Source organism: Erinaceus europaeus, chromosome 21 (assembly GCF_950295315.1).
Source record: "Erinaceus europaeus chromosome 21, mEriEur2.1, whole genome shotgun sequence".
Taxonomy (NCBI): Eukaryota; Metazoa; Chordata; class Mammalia; order Eulipotyphla; family Erinaceidae; genus Erinaceus; species Erinaceus europaeus.
In genome coordinates, this window is record NC_080182.1 from 5604478 (window position 1) to 5627505 (window position 23028).

The following is a 23028-nucleotide window of genomic DNA, read 5'->3' on the forward strand; positions in this document are numbered from 1 at the left end:
CGGCGCCTCCCAGCCTGCCCCGCAGCCCCTGCCTTCCCAGCTTGCCCTGCGAGTAAACAGACATGGCCGGCGAGGGAGACCCTCAGGACGCTGCGCACAACATGGGCAACCATCTGCCGCTCATGCCAGGTCTGCGCCGGTGCCGGGCCGCGCGTGCAGGCGGCAGTACGGGGCGCTGAGCCCGCGGTCCCCTGGGGGGCGGCCTGGTGGAGGCCGACGCTCCCTGCCCCCTGCCCGGCGGCCTGCTAGGCAAACGTTGCGAGGCTTCCTCCAGGCCGGGACCCTTCCCTCGCCCTCCGTGTGGCCCCGTCTTGCCTCCCGAGCCCGAGGGCTCTAACGGGTGGCCCGGAGGGGCGGCTCCTCGCAGTGTCTTTTACTTTCCCTTTGGGTGCGGCGCCTCTCTGGGGAGAAGGCTGCGGGCTGGCGAGCGGTTCCGGTGAGGCCCCGCGCCCGGGAGAGCGCGCTGTGTGCACCCCTGCCGGCCGGCCTCCCGCCTTGCCGCTCGGACCCTGCTTTGCCGGGTGGGCCGTGCGTTGGCACCAGGGACTTGCCCCAGGGTCGCGCACGGTCGCTGGACCTGCAGCGTGTGTTGTGTCCTTTCCACTTCACGTCCAGACGGCGTTTAGTTTTCTCAGGCAGCACAGGCTCCCAGCACATGGTAAAATGTGTATGATTGGAACTATTTAGGGGAGAAGGGTTGGTTGGACCCGACTCCTTTGTTTTTGTGAAAAATTCGATCGTGGTGAAGTAAGTTGGAGTAAGCATGGGAGAACCACACACCTTCCAGCGACGTTGTAGACAGGAGGTGCTTTCCATGAGGTTGTGTTGGTGAGAGCTGAGCCTGTTCAGAGTCCCGTCACTGTAACCCAGGGGCTGGATTACGTGGTGGGACAGAAGGACGTGTACTAGACAGTCTGACTCATCAAGTTTACCGTCTAGATGAGGTTGCTGAAAATCAAGCTAGCAGAAAGCCGCTGGCCTGAGGTCAGATTAGTGCATCAGAGGGAGAGTTAAGTGAATCAGAAGGCATCCAGAATCGCCAAATTTAGGATGGGGTTGTGGAAATTAAGGGTTAAGAGCTCTCAGTTGTGGGACAACTTGCATCCTTTTGAAAATAAACACTTGAAATTTCAGACCCAAGGAGCAATGTGCTTGGGAGTGGAGGGGAGGGGGGGGTGCATAAATGCTTTCCATAAAAATGAGCCCAGGTCATAGGCAGTTTGCTTTTGAAGGCAGCCTGGCTGAATTGATAATGGGTTGTTGGCCTTTAGCTGCAGAACTTGAGCTGGTTGTGGGTGGGTTTTTCTCTTTTAAGATAATCAGCTCCACTCTGAACGGGCCAAACCTACTGTTTCAGGGATGGTACAGATACTGTGTTGGCATTTCCATGGTGCCTCCTGCCTGATGTGAGTCATCAGTTTTCACACTGGAGCTTCAGCAGACAATGTGCATTTTTTTTTTTAAATTTTTATTTTATTATTTTTTTAGACAGATGAAGAGAGAGACACACACAGAGAGAGAAACACCAGAACACTGCTCAGCTCTGGCTTATAGTGGTGTGGGGGATTGAACCTGGGATTTAGGAGCCTCAGGCATGAGAATCTGTTTGCATAACCATTATGCTGTCTCCCCCACCCTACAATGTGCATTTTGTTAAGATGATGGGGCCATGGCTGTGAGGTTCCTGCGTTGTGTAATAATATGTAGACTTAAACAAGCAGCATTTCATGGCAGGTGCTAGCACTCTCTTCCAGCCTTCCTCACCCTTTCCTTAAGTGTACAGAACCTGGGAAAGAAGTGGGTCTCTGAAGAGAACAGAACTTGGACATTTTTCTGCATCTGATCTTTCCCCCATAATATTCTCCTTTTACAGCAGAGGATGAGGAAGAAGATGAAATTGAAATGGAAGTTGAAGACCAGGATAGCAAGGAAGCCAAAAAACCGAACATCATAAATTTTGACACCAGCCTGCCAACGTCGCACACAGTACGTAGTTCAGCAGCAGAAATCATTTCGTAACATAAATGTCCCAAGTTCCCAAGACAACAGAGACCGAATTTAGTAGAACCGGGTACTGCCCTGCTCCGGAGATTGTGCGAGGACATGGGCTGTCTGCAGACTGTTTCCTGGCACGTGGAGCTACTGAAGGAGGGAGTACTTCTCTTTGCTGCTGGGTCCCAGGGTGTCATTTGAGGTGTGATACTTGTTGCTTAATGTGAGATTTGGACGTGGAGATGTTGCTCGGTGACCACATGATGAATCTACCACTCCCAGCAGCCTTTTTTTTTTTTTTTAATATTTACTTATTTATTATTTATTTCCTTTTGTTGCCCTTGTTTTAATTGTTGTAGTTATGATTGATGTCGTTGTTGTTGGATAGGACAGAGAGAAATGGAGAGAGGAGGGGAAGACAGAGAGGGGGAGAGAAAGACAGAGACACCTGCAGACCTGCTTCACCGCCTGTGAAGCGACTCCCCTGCAGGTGGGGAGCCGGGGGCTCGAACCGGGATTCTTATGCCGGTCCCTGCGTTTTGTGCCACTTGCGCTCAACCCTCTGCACTATACCGCCCGACTCCCTGTTTGTTTTTTTTCTTTCTACTTCATAGGACAAATTGAGAGGGGAAGGGGGAAGACAGACAGAGAGATAAGAGAGGCATCTGCTTCAGCACTCATGAAGCTTCTCCCATGCAAGATAATTGGTAACTAATTTATTTTGTTACCAGTGAGTAACTAAATAAATGCTCTTGAATCAGTGTGGGAATGATTCTTTATGAACATGAATTCTGTGACTCAATCAGGATTGCTGTTGGATAACTGAGTTGCAGAGTTCGAGAGTGCTTGGCGCCGCCGCCGCGGGGGAAAGAGGCAGCAGAGTTCTGTTTGGTGATTAGTTTGGTTTAGTTTATGAATCGTTGTTCCTGAATAAAGAAATACAGCTTCCCTGCCCAGCCGTTGTCTCTGGTCGTCTCTGTTACCCGCCCGTGAAGCAACCCGGCCAGCTGGAGCCTCCGAATTTTAACAACAAACTGCCACACCAGGTTTTTTTTTTTTTTTTTTTTAATTTTTTGGTATTTATTTATTTTCCCTTTTGTTGCCCTTGTTGTTTTTCATTGATGTTGTAGTTATTATTGTTGTTATCGTTGTTGGATAGGACAGAGAGAAATGGAGAGAGGAGGGGAAGACAGAGAGGGGGAGAGAAAGACACCTGCAGACCTGCTTCACCGCCTGTGAAGTGACTTCCCTGCAGGTGGGGCCACACCAGGTTTTTAACTGCAGTGTTGGCTCTTCTATGGATCTGGTTTGCTCGTCTGGGGGAGGGGGCATGTTTGGAATGCTTCTCTCTGCTCTTGATTAGTATCTGGGCGCCGACATGGAGGAGTTCCACGGCAGGACTCTGCATGATGACGACAGCTGCCAGGTGATCCCCGTCCTGCCACAGGTTATGATGATCCTGATTCCGGGGCAGACGTTGCCTCTGCAGCTCTCCCGCCCACAGGAAGTCAGCATGGTGCGCAATCTGCTCCAGAAGGACAGGACCTTTGCCGTCCTTGCGTACAGGTAATGCTCGCTCACATAGCTGCTGCAGAGGCCGGTGTTGAAGCCCAGGCGAAGACAGGAGAAAGAGTGAAGCAGCAGTATGCTCAGCTTGCATGCCCAAGGCCCCAGAGGCTACAGGTTCAGTTACCCACACCACTGCATGCCAGAGCTGAGTGGTGTTCTAGTCTCTCTTTCACAATTGAGGAAATAAATAAGTAGTGAAGCCCAAGATGACCGCTTCCCTATGTCTCAGAAAGAGGGTGGGGATGTGAGATGAACTATTTTGATGAAAAGTTTGAAAGTGCAGGTTAGAGTGTTTTTATTTTAATCTTTCTGTATTGGATAGAGACAGCCAGAAATTGAGAGGAAGGGGAAATTAGGAGAGAGACAGATACTTGCAGCACTGCTTCACCACTTGTGAAGCTTCCTTCCAGCAGATGGGGACTGGAGACTTGAAACTGGGTGCTGCAGTGTAACATGTGCACTCAACCTGGCGTGCCACCACTGGGTCCTAAGTTTTTGTTTTTATCATTACAATTAAACTTTATGGTATCTGAAAAAAATTTTTTTGAGTCAATACTATTTAATAGAAACAATTTCTAGAGCCTTATCTCCAAGAACTATTGATATATTTAAAGAGAGCCTTTACACTGTGTGTGTGTGTGTGTGTGTGTGTGTGTGTGTGTGTGTGTGTAAAGGACTGCTTTCTTTTTATTTTTTATATTTTATTTAATTTTTGAGAGAAATGCAGGGAGAGACACAGAGAGAAACACCAGAGCACTGCTCAGCTCTGGTTTATGGTGGTGCAGGGGATTGAACCTGGGATTTAGGAGCCTCAGGCATGAGAGTCTGTTTGCATAACCATGACGCTGTCTCCCCCGCCCAGGACTGCTTTCTTAAAAGAGTAGTTCATTCTCTCTCTACAAAGTCCTAAGTTGTCCCATTAGAGACCAGTGGTAAACTGAAGCAAATTTTAGGCATCCCATGGCCGCCAGAGGAGGAAACCAGCCATGGGATAGGAAATGCCTTCAGGAAGTTCCCACCCCAGTACAGTGCCCTTAACCAGCAAATGGTCTGCTGAAGTGAAATCATGTTTGCTTTGGGAAATGAGCACTTACTCCCCAACCAGTGCTAGATGGTTCTAGTGACTAGAAGCTTGTTCTTTTTTTTAATTTAAGAGAATTTTATTTATTTATTAAAAAAATTTTTATTTTATTTATTTCCTTTTGTTGCCCTTGTTTTATTGTTGTAGTTGTTATTGTTGTTGTCGTTGTTGGATAGGACAGAGAGAAATGGAGAGAGGAGGGGAAGGCAGAGGAGGGGTGAGAAAGATAGACACCTGCAGACCTGCTTCACCGCCTGTGAAGCAACTCCCCTGCAGGTGGGGAGCCGGGGTTCGAACCAGGATCCTTATGCGGGTCCTTGTGCTTTGCGCCACCTGCGCTTAACCTGCTGCGCTACAGCCCGACTCCCTAGAAGCTTGTTCTTTTCCATTAGTGCTTCCTGAAGATTCCTTGTATGTCTGAATTTCCCTGGGTAGGTTTCCCCCCACACACACCTGGATTATCACGGGCTCAGTGACAGCATCACAAATTCACCATGTAGTTGCAGTGGTAGAATTCTCGCCTGTCACAAATTCACCATGCCTGGAGTCCATTTGGTGGTGGTGTTTATATATATTTGATAGGACAGAGAAACTGAGAGAGAGTGAGAGAGGGAAAGAGATAGAGATAGACACCTGTAAACCTACTTCACCGCTCATGAAATGTCCCCCTACAGGTGGGGAGCTGGGGTTCAAACCAGGGTCTGTGCTTGGTGATGTGTATGCTTAACCAGGTACACCACTGCTCAGCGCCCTGTGTAGTTTAAAAATAAATAAAAGCATAATAGTTTTGCAATAAGGGTTGATTATATTTAATTACTTTCCTACGAGCATAGCTTTTTTTAAAATCAGCTTTGCATATTTAAAAACAAACGTTTCCTTTTAAATTTGACTTTGGAAGTAACATACAGGAAAGAGAAGCACAATTTGGCACCACAGCAGAGATCTACGCCTATCGAGAAGAACAGGACTTTGGAATTGAGGTAGTGAAGGTGAAAGCTGTTGGAAGACAAAGGTTCAAAGTCCTTGAGCTGAGAACACAATCAGATGGGTAAGATATACCATTGATCTTAAAGATGTGAACATCTTAAAAATGAAATGTTTTTCTTACATTTTTTTATGTCCCAATGACCCTTCACATTTTCTAACTTTTTCTAGTAGTTCTCTTTCTTATTAAGGCTATATAAAAAAAAAAAAAAAGGCTATAATCTTATGGTTCTGAATATGGCAGCGTATCAGAATGACTTGGGAAGTTTGCAAAGCTCCAGAGTTTTGAGTTCAGCCCATTCTCCCACCTCTCTAGAGTGATTCAGCTTAGGATGAGGTGCACTATCTTTTTTAATCGGTTGCAGAGAATGCTGATATCCCTCCAGGTTTGAGAATAGTAATGTCAGCTCAGAGGGAAAACACCTGGGCCCTGGAATCTCTGGGGGTGAAGTCTGCAGTGAGAGGAAGTGGGAGGTAGAGGCTGGTGAATTCTGAGTACCATCCCAGCTGTGCTGATGGTTGAAAGCTACACCAGTTATACCTGCAAGTTATTCATTTGAGCTGTGGGAACCTTTCCCACTAGGGCCTATCTGCAGTGAGAATTTTCTGTCAGCTGTGAGTAACCAGTGACCAGAGTTCCTTGTCTCTGCACCTCAGAAACTAGAAATGTTGCGAGAAGTTGTGGTTTGGGCAGAACTCTCTCATAGTGAGGACATTTTCACAAGGCCAAGGAATGCTAGCCTTATCTTAAAAATCCCATTTTTCTGTTCTGTTGATATCTCTTCTTCAAAGCAGATTAGACAAAACACATTATTGGTTATTGCATGTTATCTCTGTGGGAGTGGCTCTTAACTCTGGACTGAGGAGCCCTGTGAAGTCTTAGAGGTGAATTGTCTTTGAGTTGGAAATCTGTACTCTCTGGACATGCAGAGGGTTTTTAAGTTTTGAAAAGGAACATGAGCTGATGAGAGCAGATTCAAGTCAGTTTTTTTTTTTTTTAAAGACACAGTTGTCTGGAGTTTGCTCGTTTAACTCCAGCTTCAGTATGTCTTTTTTTTTAATATTTATTTTATTTATTTATTCCCTTTTGTTGCCCTTGTTTTATTGTTGTAGTTATTATTGTTGTTGTCGTTGTTGGATAGGACACAGAGAAATGGAGAGAGGAAGGGAAGACAGAGAGGAGGTGAGAAAGATAGACACCTGCAGACCTGCTTTACCGCCTGTGAAGCGACTTCCTTGCAGGTGGGGATCCGGGGTTCGAACTGGGACCCTTATGCCGGTCCTTGTGCTTTGCGCCACCTGCGCTTAACCCGCTGCGCTACAGCCCGACTCCCAGTTTTGTTTTTTTTTAAAGAGATTTTATTTATTTATTAATGAGAAATATAGGAGAGAGAGAAAGAACCAGACATAACTGGTACATGTGCTGCTGGGGACTGAACTCAGGACCTCATGCTTGAGAGGTCTGACTTATCCATTGTGCTACCTCCCAGACCACTCGGGTCAGTTTTATCCATCCATATAATGAGGATTTGTAAATATAACAGAATTGGGTCACACAAGCCTTTAGGGCTAGGAAAGGAACTGAGAGGGCCAGGCCCTGGTGGGAGTTGGAGTTCTCCCCAGAACATCCCCCATGCAGGCAGTCTTCCCCTACCTCTCACAGTGGGGCTGCAGCTGTAGGGCAGTGACAGACTGCTTCTTGTTCTACCAGTAATATCCAGAATATGACTGAGTGACTTTGTCCTGGGATTCAGCAGTGTGTGTGGCTTTTATGTTAGCAAGTTGCTTTGTTACTGTGGGTCCCAGTAACATTTCATTCTTAAAGTCTTGTCCTCATCCTAGTGAAATTTGGATTATTTGTGAATGTGCATTCCAGAAACTATAAAGGACAGTTGATTAGAGAAATCTTTTTCTGAGACTGTCTTGCTATAGGTGTTTCTTATTTTTAAATTTTTTTAAAGGTATCTTATTTATTGGATAGAGACAGCCAGAAATAGAGGGAAAAAGGTGATAGGGAGAGAGACAGAGATACTTGTAACACTACTTCACCATTTGCAAAAGCTTTCTCCCTGAAGGTGAGGACAGGGATTTGAACTTAGGTCCTTTGCATTGTAACATGTGCGCTCAACCAGGTGCACTACCACCTGGCCCCAGGTGTTTATTGTTGTTGTTGTTTTAATAGACACAGATAATGACAGAGACCACAACACCAAAGCTTCCTTAAGTGTGCTGGGCGCCCGGCTTGAACCTGCGTTGTGCACAAGGCAAAGCAACACATTAGCCAACTGAACTATTTTCACAGCCCTATCAATGATTTTGACTGGGAAATTATTTTGGAGGCCAGGCAGTGGTGCACCCAGTTAACACACATATTACACAAGCCCCCACCCCCCCACCTGCAGTGGGTCCGCTCATGAGCGGTGAATCAGGTCTGCAGATGTGTCTCTCTCCACCTTTATCTCCCTCCCCTCCCTCAATGTCTCTGTAGCTTATCTGAAAAATAAATAAAAATTTACAAAAGGAAACTATTTTGAACACAAGGTGGCAGTAGACTGCTTTGTCTGAAACAAAGGTAACATCACACACTGGCAGTACTGGGGAAGATTTGGGAGGGACACCTCTCTCCACTCTTCCATAGACCCCCCTTACCAACCAAGACCACTTTCTTTTTTTTTTTTAATTTTTTTTATTTAAGAAAGGATTAATTAACAAAACCATAGGGTAGGAGGGGTACAACTCCACACAATTCCCACCGCCCAATCTCCATATCCCACCCCCTCCCCAGTAGCTTTCCCATTCTCTATCCCTCTGGGAACCAAGACCACTTTCTAAGGCTTCCATGGAGTGAGAGTTCCCTACCTCCTACTCCATCCCCCTCCCCCCTCCCCCAGTAACCATCTTCAGATGAGAAGATGAGGTAGAAAACCATGGGAGCAGTCTAGTGTGGTCTCCTTCCAGTTAAGGAAAGCAAGTTCTGTATTTTCTGTTTGACTGAACGGTATATATATAGAAGGAGTGCGTACATAACATGTAGCAAAGCTGTTTTTAACTTTCCTCAAAAGCAGGTTGACATCTGTACTTTTAGGGAGTAATGAGCCTACTCATTACTGTCTTCAAATTAAGCCTCGATATTTTCAGACACACTTAGCTGTTTTTATTTAACAAATATGTAGAGGTGTCCAGATTTCATTCTTATAATTTTTCTGGGAGTCAAGACAGAGACTAACTAGTAGGGAAGCCAGCCCCCTTTAGAATCCCTAGTCACAGCTGCCAGTCAGGAGACACTTCATCTATTTGACTTTGCCAGTCTGACAGTGTTTTGTTGTATGTTCTCCCTGTCAGAGACTCAACTCCAACAGATACAGTAAGAAAAGAGTTCCTAGGCGTAACCTGCTGCTGGTGTTGGCTTGTAAAAGGGTGTTTACAGTAGGATATTCTTAGGTGGCATTCTGGAAATAGCAAGTCATCAAAGTTTAGATAGATTTTAAGTAAAAAACCAATTGTACCCATTTTGATTATGTGAATGTTGTGGTAAAATGTCTGAGAATGAAAAAGGGAGCATACCAAAAGGCAGCATGTAATTTGTGAAATGTGCTAGTTTGGCTTTTATCATCTGTGAGGAAAGAGTTCTGGGTATCGTCTCCTTTCTCCACAACTCAGCTGAGATACTAGGGTGAGGGGCTGGTGAGGGAGAGGAGTTAGAGTCAGGCAAAGATGAGTGGGATGGGGTGTCTGGAGAGGTCTGCGAAGTTAGTTGAGAAATACCTTGCTAGGCCAAGTAGAGGGCAGATACAGGTTTTCCCCACTTTGTTTCATTCACTGGCTCTTTTCATTACAGAAATGTAAAAAGTCTCCCTTGCCATTCCACAGTGACTGACAACTCAGATTAGGTTGTCTCTGTCTTTACCTCTGGAATGATTTGTGACATACAGTATATTTTAATTTATCTTGATGTTAGCATTTGATGAATAATTTTAAAAAAGAAGACTTTGAAAATGTTAATATTAAGTTTACCCATCATGTTTAGACGCTTAGTAGCTTGAGCTAGTTTATCTTAAAAATGAACACATGCTTGGTTCTCTTTATTTTAGAATCCAACAAGCTAAAGTGCAGATTCTTCCCGAGTGTGTGTTGCCTTCAACCATGTCTGCAGTTCAGTTAGAATCCCTCAATAAATGCCAGATATGCCCTTCGAAACCTGGCCCATGGGAAGACCAGTATTCATGTAAATGGTGGCAGAAATACCAGAAGGTGAGAAACTAATTTTTTATGCATCTTCGAAATAGTGAAAACAGGTTGCTTTCGCCCTGTTTTTTTAAAGAAAGAAGAACTGTTCTCATGATTCAGTCCCCAGACACCTCTGTGGCAGTGTTCACTGCCTCTGATCCTAACTGGGGCTTCTCGAGATCTCCTAGGCAGCTGTTTATGTAACAGTTTGCAGTTTGGTTTTGCTATTCTGTCTGTCAGCTGTGTATTAATTAAGAGCTTGCAATTGTTAATTTTAAGCATCTTAATGAGGCTAAGATAGGTGTCCGGCCCTTCCATTGTAAAGACAGAAAGGCTCGGTAGCACACAGTAGCAGAGGGCTTTCTATGACTTCCGGGAGGAAAGCTGTTCTGCTTGTGTGATACTGCTGACATCACAGACATGGACTGGAGAACAGGTGCCCCTAAAAAACTACTGGTTTGTGCTTGTCCTCTTGGCATTGTGTCCTCTAGGCAGAAAAATGAAGTTTGTTTCTACTCACTTGTGAGATATCAATTCAAGTTCAAAATAGCTAAAATTTCTAAGAGAAAAGAGCATTTACTTCTAGAGAAAATTCACCAAATTTTAAGATTCATCTTTGGAAGATAGGGAAGTACAATTTCCATTCAGACCTGAAAACTCCTACATTGGTCATCTGTTTGTCTCTGGCAAATAGAGGGAAAGTTTTGAGTTGTATTTCTTTTTCTTTTTTTTTAATATTTATTTTCCCTTTTGTTGCCCTTTTATTTTTTTATTGTTGTTGTAGTTATTGTGTTGTTGATGTCATTGTTGTTAGATAGGACAGAGAGAAATGGAGAGAGGTGGGGAAGACTGGGAGAGAAGGACACCTGCAGACCTGCTTCACCGCCTGTGAAGCGACTCCCCCCTGCAGGTGGGGAGCCGGGGGCTCGAACTGGGATTTTTTTTTTTTAAAGATTTTATTTATTTATTCATGAGAAATGATAGGAGAGAGAGAAAGAACCAGCCATCACTCTGGTACATGTGCTGCCGGGGTTTGAACTCAGGACCTCATGCTTGAGAGTCCGAAGCCCTATCCACTGCACCACCTCCTGGACCACTCGAACTGGGATTCTTGCGCTGGTCCTTGCGCTTTGCGCCACGTGCACTTAACCTGCTGCACTACTGCCCGACTCCACAGTTTTATTTCTTTCTTAAATACAGCTTTTAATTACTTAGAGCCTTACAAGTGAGGGAATAGAGAAGGCACCGCAACAGCACTTTACCAGCTGAGCTCTCTTGAGTTTAAATGTCAGTGAGCCTGGGCTCCAAATCTGAAGTAAACTAGCAGAAGTTGTTCCCAAGGTGCCTCCAGCCCAGCCAGCCCACCACCATGATCCATGTCCTCCCAGTAGACTCCACCTGCTCTGTGCTTGATGGCTGCTCCATGAGCAGCAGGCTCATGACTGGTCTGTTGGCTCCTGGCATCTGAGGAGGGTGTAGTGCCTCGGCGTTTCTGGTGTCTTTGAAGCTTTGCCAGTAATGCTGCTGCCTTGAGCTTACAAGAAATGTCTGGGTGGCTGTGTTGTGTTGCTTTTCCCAAAGTTGATGCACTTTGAACATCCTGTCACTTTTGCTTGTGTTGGTGGCAGAAAGCTGGTGCAGTCATTTTAGACATGACTCTGCGGGCACATGGCTGGAGGCCTGACTGCCCCGAGTGCTGTCCTCGGGTGCTGTCCTGTGTCACTTTCCTGTCAGTAGTGAGACAGCTGCATGTCTGCATCACTAGAGAGCTTTCTAGGGAATATTGATGTTCTTATTTACGGAACAAATAAGTTGTTCCACACCAGGCTTTTTGGTTAAAAATTCCCCATCAGTTAATCCCATTTGAGTTTAGCTTGCATGTGAATTACTGAGTCCATCCAGTGCTGTTCTATGGCTAGAGCACCTCAGCTGAGCCACTGCGGTTTGGAATAGACGCTGCACCTGTGCGGTGTGTGCCAGCACAGTGAGGAAGCACGACCCTGCGGGGGGTGCTTGCTGGGAGTGGAGTCTAACACTCCCCTCTTCTCCCCCTCTCCTGTATTTCCGGACTATCAGGCCTCAGCCCTCTGCTGGTCTCACTGTCAGACTTAATAAGGACTAACCACAGATAGGTGGGGCATGAGTGGCATCCCGGCTTGAAAAGCTACAACTGCCTAAATCCCAGTTTCCAGTTTGCCTAAAGGTGCCCTTGGGCTCTTCTGTCTGGGGCTAAGGCCACCAGACTAAGGAAAATGGTGATCCGCATTAGACTCGAGATGAGCCACTGGCTGTTCTGCTAAGGAGACTAGTATCAGCCCCAGGGAAGGACTGGGGCGTGGAGGCAGACCCCATGGGCTGACACCACAGGGCTGGGTGCTGTGGCCAGTTCAGCTTCGGGCTCCCTGTTCACAGACGGGGCTTCTCGCCGACCGGCACAGCCTCACTATTGAAAGGCTGCACTGTGTGTCTCCCTGTCTCAGCAGCAGCTCACTAGTTCATGGCCAGGGTTGGGCCATGTTTAGATGATGCTGACCTAATTCAGGCCAGGGAGTGAGCCTACACCTCCAGCAGGAAATACGGTCCAGGGTCCAGCAGGAGTCTTCTTGAGATAGCTTAACCTTGAACTTTTCGCACATACTTCACTTTTCCCATCAAAAACTGAACTTCTCAGTTGACAGATTACTCCAGCTTTCAGAAACATCCTTGCGTTTTCTTCCCTTTGAACAGGGAGGATTAGAGACATCCCCAAGGGTTAAGCAGTGAGATCAGTATAGTCAGAAAACTGTCTTCCCAGACTCACTTCAAAATCTTGAGACCTGCCCGTTCTGTGACTGCGTCATGTAAATAAATGTGGATTTCCTCCCGTCCCAGAGCCTTTGTGTCTGTGGGACTCTTGCACTCAATAGCGTGGTTGTTAGAAGCATGCCACTCCCAGGCGCAGACCATCCCCTTACCATGCATCGAGCCCTTGTTACTGCTCTTCACCAGGAGGTGACTGTCACTGCTCATTGCCTGTTGGTGTCTCTGGTTCTCTGGACATTAGCAGTTAGTGGGCTCGTTTCCTGCCTTATCATTCATCTTTGAATTTTGTTTTTGGCACACACTATCATACAGAAATGTGTGTCCTCCCCCCCCCCCCCCCGTAGTTATCTTTTAAAAAAACCTGCCTGTGGCCCAGGTGGTGGTGCAGTGATAAAGCTCTGGACTCTCAAGCATGAGGTCCTGAGTTCGATCCCCAACAGCACATGTGCCAGAGTGATGTCTGGTTCTTTCTCTCTCCTATCTTTCTCATTAATAAATAAATAAATCTTTAAAAAAAAAAAAAACCTGCCTTCAGGGTCATAACTAAAAAAAAAGACTTCCCTGTGCAAAGGAATCTTCATTTGAGGGGGAAAAAGTTTAAAATTTTTCTTTACTTTTGATTTCATTCCGTTTAATGAAATCAAAACTTGAAAGCTTTTTTGATCCATGTGTGTTTTATCCTGATACGAATGCAACTTTACATTCCCCTAGATAACTCCAAATTCCCACTGTGCGCTTAACATCTCTGAACAGCTGTGTGTTCGTCCCCTCACTGGTGGGGAGTGGTACCTTGTCATAGGCCTTTTTCCACTCAGTTGTTATTATTATTGTATTTATTTATTTATTATTATTATATATTTTTTCCCTCCAGGGTTATTGCTGGGCTCGGTGCCTGCACCATGAATCCACCGCTCCTGGAGGCCATTTTTCCCCTTTGTTGCCCTTGTTGTTGTAGCCTCGTTGTGGTTATTATTGCCCTTGTTGACGCTATTCGTTGTTGGATAGGACAGAGAGAAATGGAGAGGAGGGGAAGACAGAGTGGGGGAGAGAGAGACACCTGCAGACCTTCTCCACTGCCTGTGAAGCGACCCCCCTGCAGGTGGGGAGCTGGGGGCTCGAACTGGGATCCTTACGCCAGTCCTTGCGCTTTGCACCACATGCGCTTAACCCGCTGCGCCACCGCCCGACCCCCTATTGTCTTTATTTTTATCAGCATCATTTTATTATAGTTAGCTGCTGGGCTGGACATGACATTTTCTCCCCTAATTACCATGATGAAGAATTCTTTACCATGTCTTTGTCTGAAAAGAGCTGACGGGGGTGGGGGTGGGGTAGAGGTTGAGGTCTGAGTTCCTAGTCTTAATTTTGGGCGTGTACTCAAGAGGCCACCCCAGACTATGCTTTCAAGTATGTCTGAGCTCAGCTTAGCTCAGGAGTCTTCTAGAACAAGATAGTCCTCTTCCAGATAACATGGGCCTTTGGGAAGAAGTCCAGGCTCCCGTACTGAACCTCCACTGAGCAGGACAGCAGTGGTGCCTCTTGTCTTACTTCCAGACTTGTTTCCATAGCACAGTGGTGTCCTTGTAGCTATCAGCCGTACCCTAATGTGCTGTGGGCCAGCTCCTCTGCTCAGCTGTCTTGTTGGGGAAGGTGCAGTGTATTCCACTGTGCTGAAGTCGTTTGGTCTACCATTCCCACCCAAGGTCCACGTGGCATCCCATTTAATGGTTTACAGAATAAACAGCTTTTATGGAGAGAAGTGCAATCATTCTTTATACTCTTGTCGTTTGCTATGCCCTATCCTTGGTCAGATGTCTTGTGCTGTGTCCCACTGTAATAAATAAGCACGAACTCAGGATTTTGCTCTTGTCTGTTCAAATGGTCTCTGATTAACAGTATTAACAGTACTACTGAGTGGCTTTTCCATTGAACTTTTGTGTCCTGAAAAATATTTCTTTGCAATTTTTCTTAGTTTTCACACATTTTCCAAGGTGAACTTTAAATTATGCTTCTAAATCCTTGTGTTTGTTGGTATTGCATCAAATATGTTTTGAGACAGTACACTGTAATGTAAATCTTCCCACGGAATGTTGAAATGCCACAGGAATTTAGTGTAATCACATTTTTCATTTGGCTCCTTACATAGAAATTGGAGGGTTCTTTCCTGCCCTGAGTATTTGAAGCAGAGAGCTTGAACAAGAAGTCTCAGGTGTATCATTTTATCCTTGGAATTGCCTCACGTTTGTTTGCTTCTGTGGCCACTTAAAGTTTTTACAAGAAGGCAGTTTGGATTATATTTTAAGGTTTTCAGTGTAAAAACTCAACAAGAAATTAGTATGAAAACAAATAATGAGAGAAGTATGCTGCTTTGTTGCTTCTCTATTAAGTTACCCTCAAAAGTGAAACTTTCCTCTTTTTTTTTTAATTTATTTCTTTATTGGGGAATTAATGTTTTACATTCAACAGTAAATACAATAGTTTGTACATGCATAGCATTCCCCAGTTTCCCATTTAACAATACAACCCCCCACTATGCCATTTATCACCCTTCATGGACCTGTATTCTCCCCACCCACCCACCCACCCCAGAGTCTTTTACTTTGGTGCAATACACCAATTCCATTTCAGGTTCTACTTGTGTTTTCTTTTCTGATCTTGTTTTTCAACTTCTGCCTGAGAGTGAGATCATCCCATATTCATCCTTCTGTTTCTGACTTATTTTACTCAACATGATTTTTTCAAGGTCCATCCAAGATCGGCTGAAAACGGTGAAGTAACCATTTTTTACAGCTGAGTAGTATTCCATTGTGTATATAGACCACAACTTGCTCAGCCACTCATCTGTTGTTGGACACCTGGGTTGCTTCCAGGTTTTGGCTATTACAAATTGTGCTGCCAAGAACATATGTGTCCACAGATCTTTTTGGATGGATGTGTTGAGTTCCTTAGGATAGATCCCCAGGAGGGGAATTGCAGGGTCGTAGGATAGGTCCATTTCTAGCCTTCTGAGAGTTCTCCAGACTGTTCTCCCCAGAGGTTGGATCAATTGACATTCCCTGAAAGTGAAGCTTTCCTATTTGAACTCAGAAGCAATTGGGGTTCTGGTTGTACTGTGAATGCGCAGACTATGAGAATGTGATGGCCAAACTCAATCAGTCATGGTGGGGTAGGCCCCAGAACATTCCATCTTTTTGCATCAGAAAGCCCTTTCCTGGGCTGAAATTGCTGTTCAAATGCTGTTCGTTCCATGCAGGGGATCTCTATTCTGTGAGTTTGTAAGTGATTCTGTTTCTCTTTGCAGAGAAAGTTTCATTGTGCAAACCTGACTTCCTGGCCTCACTGGCTGTACTCCCTGTATGATGCGGTGAGTAGCGTGACTCTGACTCCTTGCTTCTGGGGGAGACCGTGTAGAAAGATCATCAGAACCAAGCTCTCAGGCTAGGTGGTGTTTTCGTTTTAGATCTAGTGGCACTGCTACATAGACTTCTTTTTATTTAGAGCTTCTAGTTTTCCCATCATCCCTAGGCCAAAATACTGGAAAACTCTGTAGGGTTTATCAAGCATTTGAAATGGTGCTGGACCAAGTGGTAGTTGCACATAGAAAATCTAAACAATAATAATAATAATAATAAATAAATAAATCTAGGAATCCTTCCATTTGGTTTCTTGTCACACCCAATTTTGTGCTGCTTGGACTCAAAACCAGGTGTGGCCATATCTTGCAAAACTCACTAAGGGGCTGACTGCTAGAATAGCTGAAAGAACTGAAGTTTTGCATATTTAGACAGTTCAAGCTTGGCTTTTTGCTTGTTTGTTTTTTGCCATCAGGGATGTTGTTGGGGCTTGGGTGACAACACTGTGAATCCATCCCTCCTGACGCCCCCCCCCCCCCCTTTTAAGAAAGGGTAGAGATTGAGGGAGGACAGGGTGATAGAGGGAGAGAAAGACAAACACCTGCAGACCTGCTTCACCACTCATGAAGGAGACCCCCCTGAAGGTGGGCAGCGGGCGTGCAAACCCAGATCCTTGTGCTTAGTAATATGGGTGTTTAACCAGGTGTGCCACTGCCCAGACCCCTAAGCTTGATTTTTAGCTAACTCTGCTTTGGCTGCTGAGAATTATCTGTATCACAGATGCTTTTGAGTTATCTGTAAGATGGAGGTGAAGCTGTAGTTACTGCACTTGTTATGTGTGGTGAGTCAGCTGATGTGAACCCATCACCTTCTTGGCTGAACCATCATGCCTGGGCACCTGAGCTGTGGGGGGCCAAACAGGTGGAGTGTGAATGCTGTGTACACACACACACACACACACACACACACACACACACAAACTAGAAGCTGCACTCTGCCCTTAGGACACTTTTGAGTCTTTACAAAGAAAACCAGAGGAAGAGAGAGTACAGGTGGTCGGGTGAGAAGGCAGAAGGCAAGTGGGAGCTGGCTCACAGAGCTGCCCTCCCTCCCTCAGGACTGACTGAGAAGAGACTTAGTGGGCTGGGGGCGACCAGTCCAGGCAGCAGAGAAGGCCGGGAGTGAGGTGGGGTTCAGAGTCAGGCTCAGGCTGGACAGGTCCGGGGAGGCCTGGGGTGAGTTCTGCTGGTGGAGGGCCTCCCTCAGACAGTGAGGGTAAGTTGTTACTTTAAAACATGAAGCCTGAAAAACTGAGAAAAGTCTGTGAACTTTAATGTGGTTACTTTTTAATTTAAACAAGGAAACTTTGATGGATAGGATCAAGAAACAGTTGCGTGAGTGGGATGAAAATCTAAAGGACGATTCTCTTCCTTCAAATCCAATAGGTACGACAAGTCTGCTTTCCTCCTGTGGGTACATTTGTATTTGCTGCTTAAGAAAACCAAACATTTAGTTCTAATATTCATAATAAACATTCATGTTTTATTCTAGAAAGCACACCATTTCTTTTGCAATAATCATTAAGGGAATATATTGTTTTAGTTAGTTGCAGTCAAGTTCTTAAGTTCTGTGACTACTGTTTTCATAAGGAGTTAAACAAATAAACAACTCTCATTTAAAAGATAATTCCTGAACCAGAGAAATCACTTACTGGGTAGAGCGCCTGCCAAGGTTGAGCCCTGGTTCCACATGGCAGACCCCTGTGGTACTAAACAGACTGTTTCCTGCTTTTTAAGATGCCTTTTAAAATGACTATCATAGTTCCTGAATCTGTTTACCCTAAATACAGTCTCTCTTACTCAGTTCACCTGTTCTCCTAGTTTCTTAGTAAATATATGCTGTCATGGCCATGATGGCATGTTCAACTTCAGACATTTAAAAAGCAGATTAGAGTGTGTATATTAGTAGTGCGGAAAGGGCTCTGTTAAAGGACATGAGTTGGTTCCTAAGTGTAAAACTTTGAAAACTCTGCCTTGTCTTGGAGATTTTTCTTACAGGGTAGCTGCTTGCTTGCCTATTGATGACGTGTTGAGACTTCAGCTCCTTAAAATCGGGAGCGCTGTGCAGCGCCTCCGCTGTGAGCTGGACATCATGAACAAGGTGAGCAGGCTACTGGCTGGCCTCAGTCAGCTGGGGTGAGGACCCCTCGGGTAGTGCCAACAGCGGCTTGCTGTTCTGCCTTTCATACCCTTTAGGACCACTTACATGCCGCAGATGTGAGTAGCTCTCTTTGGGCGTGGCAAAGCCCGTGGTCCACACCACTCACCCTGTCTACACCCTAGCAGCTCCTGAGTGCTCGAAGTAATGGGCCTGAGTTGAGATTCACCACTAGAGCTGTCTGAATGGTTGGAAGGAAAATATGGCACCCAGGGTGTTTAACATCTTGGAGGTCTCTTAGTGAGCTAGGTAATTACTCAGTTAAATAAGTGTGGTTTTTCTTACATTTTCAGTGTACATCTCTTTGCTGCAAACAATGTCAAGAGACAGAAATAACAACCAAAAATGAGATATTCAGGTGAGCTTTTGGACTACCCTTTCCCTACTGTCTTAAGACGTTTACAGTCTCAAAAACTCAGCAACTGAAAGCTGGCTTCGTTAGCTGTGGGAAGGACAGTTTTCCTGCTTGGGGGCTGGGGAAAGTTATTCACAGAAGGTGCAGCCAGGAGCCTCTTCCTCCCCAGTCCTTGTTGAGAAAGTAGCTGGATACACAGCGAGCATATCTGCCATCACCCTTAGGTTGGGGAGCTAGTTATGCTGGAGCACCAAGGACAGACGTGGGACAGGCTCCTGCTGCATGTGCTGACGCACACTTGGCAGTGTGTGACGTCAAGGACATGCCCTCCCTCCGCACTTGCTCAGGGTGTGTCTTGGGGGATAGAAACTTCCACTCGTTTCCTCCTGACCACCGCGGGAAGCAAACTAGCTGTTACTTTCACAAGACTGCAACATAAAACAAAAAAGATAAACTATCGGGCATATATTTCTCGCTAAACGTGTTCTGCTCCTGCAGCCTGTCCCTGTGTGGACCAATGGCAGCATATGTGAACCCACATGGCTACGTGCACGAGACGCTTACGGTGTACAAGGCCTGCAACCTGAACCTCATCGGCCGTCCTTCCACGGAGCAGAGCTGGTTCCCAGGGTGAGGCAGTGACTGGAGAAGGGGGCGGCTGAGCAGCAGAGCCCAGTCTTAGAAACTAAACCTAGAAGGGACATGTTCTTATCAGTGGGGCCTTAGGGGCTGGTAGAAAAATAAGCCATGTAGTTGCCACCATTTCCTTGAGAACAAGGGCTATGGCTTGTATGTTTGGTTAAACTACCTGACAGAAACAGGACTCCCCCATTTGTAACTCATAACAGGAGGCTGCTGTTTCCTAACTTCACTGTAAGAACACAAGGGAAAGCAGGTCTGAATTACAGTGTGACCTTGCTGTCAGACAAACAAATTTTGGTGGCTTCTCATTAGTGATTGACCACTAATTCACAAGGTCACAGGCACAGTTCTGCACCGTTCCCACCACCAGAGCTCTGTGTCCCCATCCCTCCATTGGGAACTGCAGTGATTCTCCCGAGGTCACAGATATAGGTCGACTATTTGTATAACTGTCTATATTTTTGCCCATTTTTTCCCTTTTCCTAAGTCACACCTATACACCAGAAGGTGGGAGTTCTGGCAGGATGGTCCATATCTGCAGCCTGTTTCTGTCTTTCCCTAGTGGGGTAGGGCTGGAGCACTGAGGTTCCAGAACATATAGGTGAGGTCGAGCAGACAAAATTGTAACCAGGACCTAAGAGCATCATGTGACTTCGCTGCGTAAAGACCTGACACAGTGTCATAGTGAAACATACCGTAGAAAATCTGGACTGGGGGAGTCGGGCTGTAGCGCAGCGGGTTAAGCGCAGGTGGCACAAAGCACAAGGACCGGCCTAAGGATCCCGGTTCGAACCCCGGCTCCCCACCTGCAGGGGAGTCGCTTCACAGGCGGTGAAGCAGGTCTGCAGGTGTCTGTCTTTCTCTCCTCCTCTCTGTCTTCCCCTCCTCTCTCCATTGCTCTCTGTCCTATCCGACAACAACAATAATAACTACAACAATAAAACAACCAACAAGGGCAACAAAAGGGAATAAATAAAATATTTATTAAAAAAAAAATCTGGGCTGGCATTCAGAATGCTTATCCTCAGTCCTGAGATGCTAGGCACAGTGTGCAGATAGGTTCTATGAGGGCAGACTTGCGGCACAGTGGTTTCCCTAGCTGACAGCTCTCCCTTCTTTGTGCAGCTATGCCTGGACCATCGCCCAGTGCAGGATCTGCGCAAGCCACATTGGATGGAAGTTTACTGCCACGAAGAAAGACCTGTCACCTCAGAAATTCTGGGGCTTGACTCGGTCTGCTCTGTTGCCCACAATCCCCCAAACCGAAGATGAAAACAACTCAGGAGACAAAATAAGCCCAGACAGAGTGATACTTTGCTTGTAAGCGGACACGGTAAGGATCAAGTTTTTGAACAAACTGGCATAATTATAGACACAGTTAACACAGCAAGGGGTATCTGAAGATTTAAGACATGCTAAGAGGGTAAAAAACAGCCTAGGATACTTGGTTTTCAGGACTATTTACTTTAGGAACCTGTGGAACCTGACATCTCAAAGTAATGAGATTGTTTCTGGCAAAGGTTACTTGGAATTGCTGTATTACTCGGCCCACAGTTTAAAAGCAAGCACACATTTCCCTCTGAGACAGGCAGTGTACATTACTTCAAAAAGGGCTGTTCCTTTCTGTACTATCTGCAAGATAAATTGATTTGTAAATTTTGAAAATATATTAAAGAGAGTTTAAGCCCAAATAGTATTCTTTCCTTATGTGTCTGCTAGTGGGGTTGGGGGGTGGGGGGAGAGATGGTGTTCTGTGTTGTGCTCAGCTTTTGTTTGAACTATCACCTGATTCTTGGGTCCTAGAGTTTAACTTGAACATTAGTTAGCAGAGAGTAGGCATGTTCTCTCACACCAAACTAGATATGACACTGTACTTTTGTAGCCTACTTCACTGTAAATCAAAGAAAACTTTTTTAAAAAAAGATTTTATTTATTTTTTTATTAATGAGAAAGATAGGAGGAGAGAGAGAAAGGGCTGGACATCACTCTGGTACATGTGCTGCCGGGGATTGAACTCAGGCCCTCATGCTTGAGAGTCTAGTTCCTTAACCACTGCGCCACTTCCCAGTCCACTCAAAGAAAACTTTAAGTAAACTTAAAGAATGTTCCCTGTGTAAGCAGTGTAAATTATGTACTCAGAAGCAGATAATCTAGGAATAAAAAGTAATTAAAAAAAAAAAATGTAAGGTAAACCAGTCTGTCACTATCTCTGCTGATACATTCAAGGATTTATGGCAGGGATCCTTTCACATTTGTGTATTTAACTTTGGTTCTGATGTTCCTTTACTGCTTTACATTACCCCTGGGGATAAGAGAGGCCAAAACCAGACTCTTGTCTTTTACCAAACATGCAAATATCAACTGAATACCAAATTCAGGCATGCTGTCAGTTCTTTAGCAGATGCCCCTGTCTTAGTTTTTTGAGTAAGTTTTACTTTAGGTCTAATTACACCCTGAGTTGGTATGACTTGGTAGGCTTCCCTACACTGAAAAGTAGATTTGTTTGATGGCTTGGGAGGTTGTTTTTTTTTGGATCCAATAGTGTTCCCAAAATAAGCCACCACGCCAGGGCCACTGCCTCCAGATGGCGGGGAGATCCTGCACTGATTTTTTCATCTGGTCAAACAGTGAGGTCTAAAAGTGTTCTGGTATGGAAGACATATAAAGTGTCTTAACATGTGACAGTCCAATTCTGGAATAGCTCCATCTGAGTTCTGGGGACCTCACAATCCTGTAACCACTGATGTGGGCACAGTGGTTCCAGGACTCCCTTTCTTGCCCAGAATACTACCTGTCACTCTCCCTCTTGGCTGGGCTTTACCAGAATTATGCTTTTCAAAGCTGTTTTATCAAGGTGCAAATCCAGAGCAGAAAGATGCTATGATTATCTATACAGAAAGGAAAACCAAGTATAAAGTATGGAAATGCAGCAGCTGAAGTGAACCAACACTTCGTACTATTTACCTATGGGAAGCATCCAGGTTCTGAGCAGCAGCGGCCTGCTAGTCAGACTGACATTTAACTTCAAAGAGACAGAATTACTGTCACCAAACATATGACACCCGATCTATACTGGCGTCCCACATAAACTCATTTCTGAAAGAGATGTGTGCTCACATGACAGACTCAGCACACACGGTTAAGGAAACTCGAGTGCCAAGTACCAACTAAAACAGAGCTCACTGCAGCAAGTCCCGAGTGTGTGCCTACCAGCAAGGGCACATCTGGTCTGCAGACTGAACACAGTACTTTTCAAGCCAACACAGATGAAAGATGCCACCAATTCCAGCAGAAACTAGGCCAAACAAATGGTAAGGTTCCTTGACATGAATCAGAGAGGAGGTAGCAGTCTGTCTGAAGTATAATTAAGACTTTTCTTTTTCTATGGAGATCCTCCACACTGGCTTTGAGCTTCTTTAATCTCATTAGGGACAGTGAACACAAAGGAGTCTTACCTAAACGTCCCTGCCTCGAGAAGACGGCTCTCGAGTTCAGCTCTTCTTGATGTGACTGAGGAGTTCATCTTTCTCCATCTGGTAGCCGCTTTTCTTCCACTGTTCCCGCAACTGCTGCAGCAGTGCCCCAATCTCTTTGCCAGAAGAGATGCCCACTTTCCTGATGTCATGGCCACTTACAGGAAATGGAGGGATGGACCACTGCTGCATGTCTTTTAGGAGGCTGTGCTCGCCCTGGTACTTGAGGAGTTCACACACGCGGCTGGTGGCGTCAGGCTCCCTGGACTGAGCACAGGCAGAATCTCAGCGCACATCAGACTGCCCGCTAAGGACCTTACCCAAAGCTCTGTA

The 23028-nt window shown here is 45.6% G+C and overlaps 2 protein-coding genes across 6 annotated transcripts in view; one reads left to right on the top strand and one right to left on the bottom strand.

The window, feature by feature from the left end:
* Window positions 1-20913, top strand: CRBN (cereblon). Of its 3 annotated transcripts, none has more exons than XM_007531639.3 (11): window positions 1-129; window positions 1874-1986; window positions 3356-3558; window positions 5541-5690; window positions 9718-9877; window positions 15957-16019; window positions 17369-17453; window positions 18053-18168; window positions 18519-18583; window positions 19079-19210; window positions 20348-20913. In XM_007531639.3, the coding sequence occupies exons 1-11, from the start codon at window positions 63-65 to the stop codon at window positions 20544-20546; spliced, it is 1353 nt and encodes a 450-aa protein (XP_007531701.1). In that variant the 5' UTR covers window positions 1-62; the 3' UTR covers window positions 20547-20913. The 3 variants fall into 3 exon arrangements, with proteins under 3 accessions (XP_007531701.1, XP_007531702.1, XP_060036314.1); XM_007531640.3 differs by having other exon boundaries at window positions 34-129; window positions 1877-1986; XM_060180331.1 differs by lacking the exon at window positions 1-129 and adding an exon at window positions 333-658.
* The window catches only part of TRNT1 (tRNA nucleotidyl transferase 1), a 17119-nt gene continuing 11414 nt past the window's right edge, over window positions 17324-23028 (bottom strand). For 2 of the 3 annotated variants that reach the window (XM_007531641.3, XM_060180332.1), the window contains exon 8: window positions 21742-22962. In XM_007531641.3, coding sequence (XP_007531703.1) covers window positions 22714-22962 — 249 coding nt within the window. In that variant the 3' untranslated portion in view covers window positions 21742-22713. Of the gene's footprint in view, window positions 17497-21741; window positions 22963-23028 lie in introns of those variants that run through there. The other variant, XM_060180333.1, reaches the window with a different exon arrangement.

Excerpts from the sequence above, each read along its gene's own strand:
- CRBN (XM_007531639.3), top strand. The coding sequence starts at position 63 with ATGGCCGGCGAGGGAGACCCTCAGGACGCTGCGCACAACATGGGCAAC. Across the intron at positions 16,020-17,368 it reads TGTACTCCCTGTATGATGCG|GAAACTTTGATGGATAGGAT; the intron begins GTGAGTAGCGTG and ends AATTTAAACAAG. Across the intron at positions 18,584-19,078 it reads ACCAAAAATGAGATATTCAG|CCTGTCCCTGTGTGGACCAA; the intron begins GTGAGCTTTTGG and ends CTGCTCCTGCAG.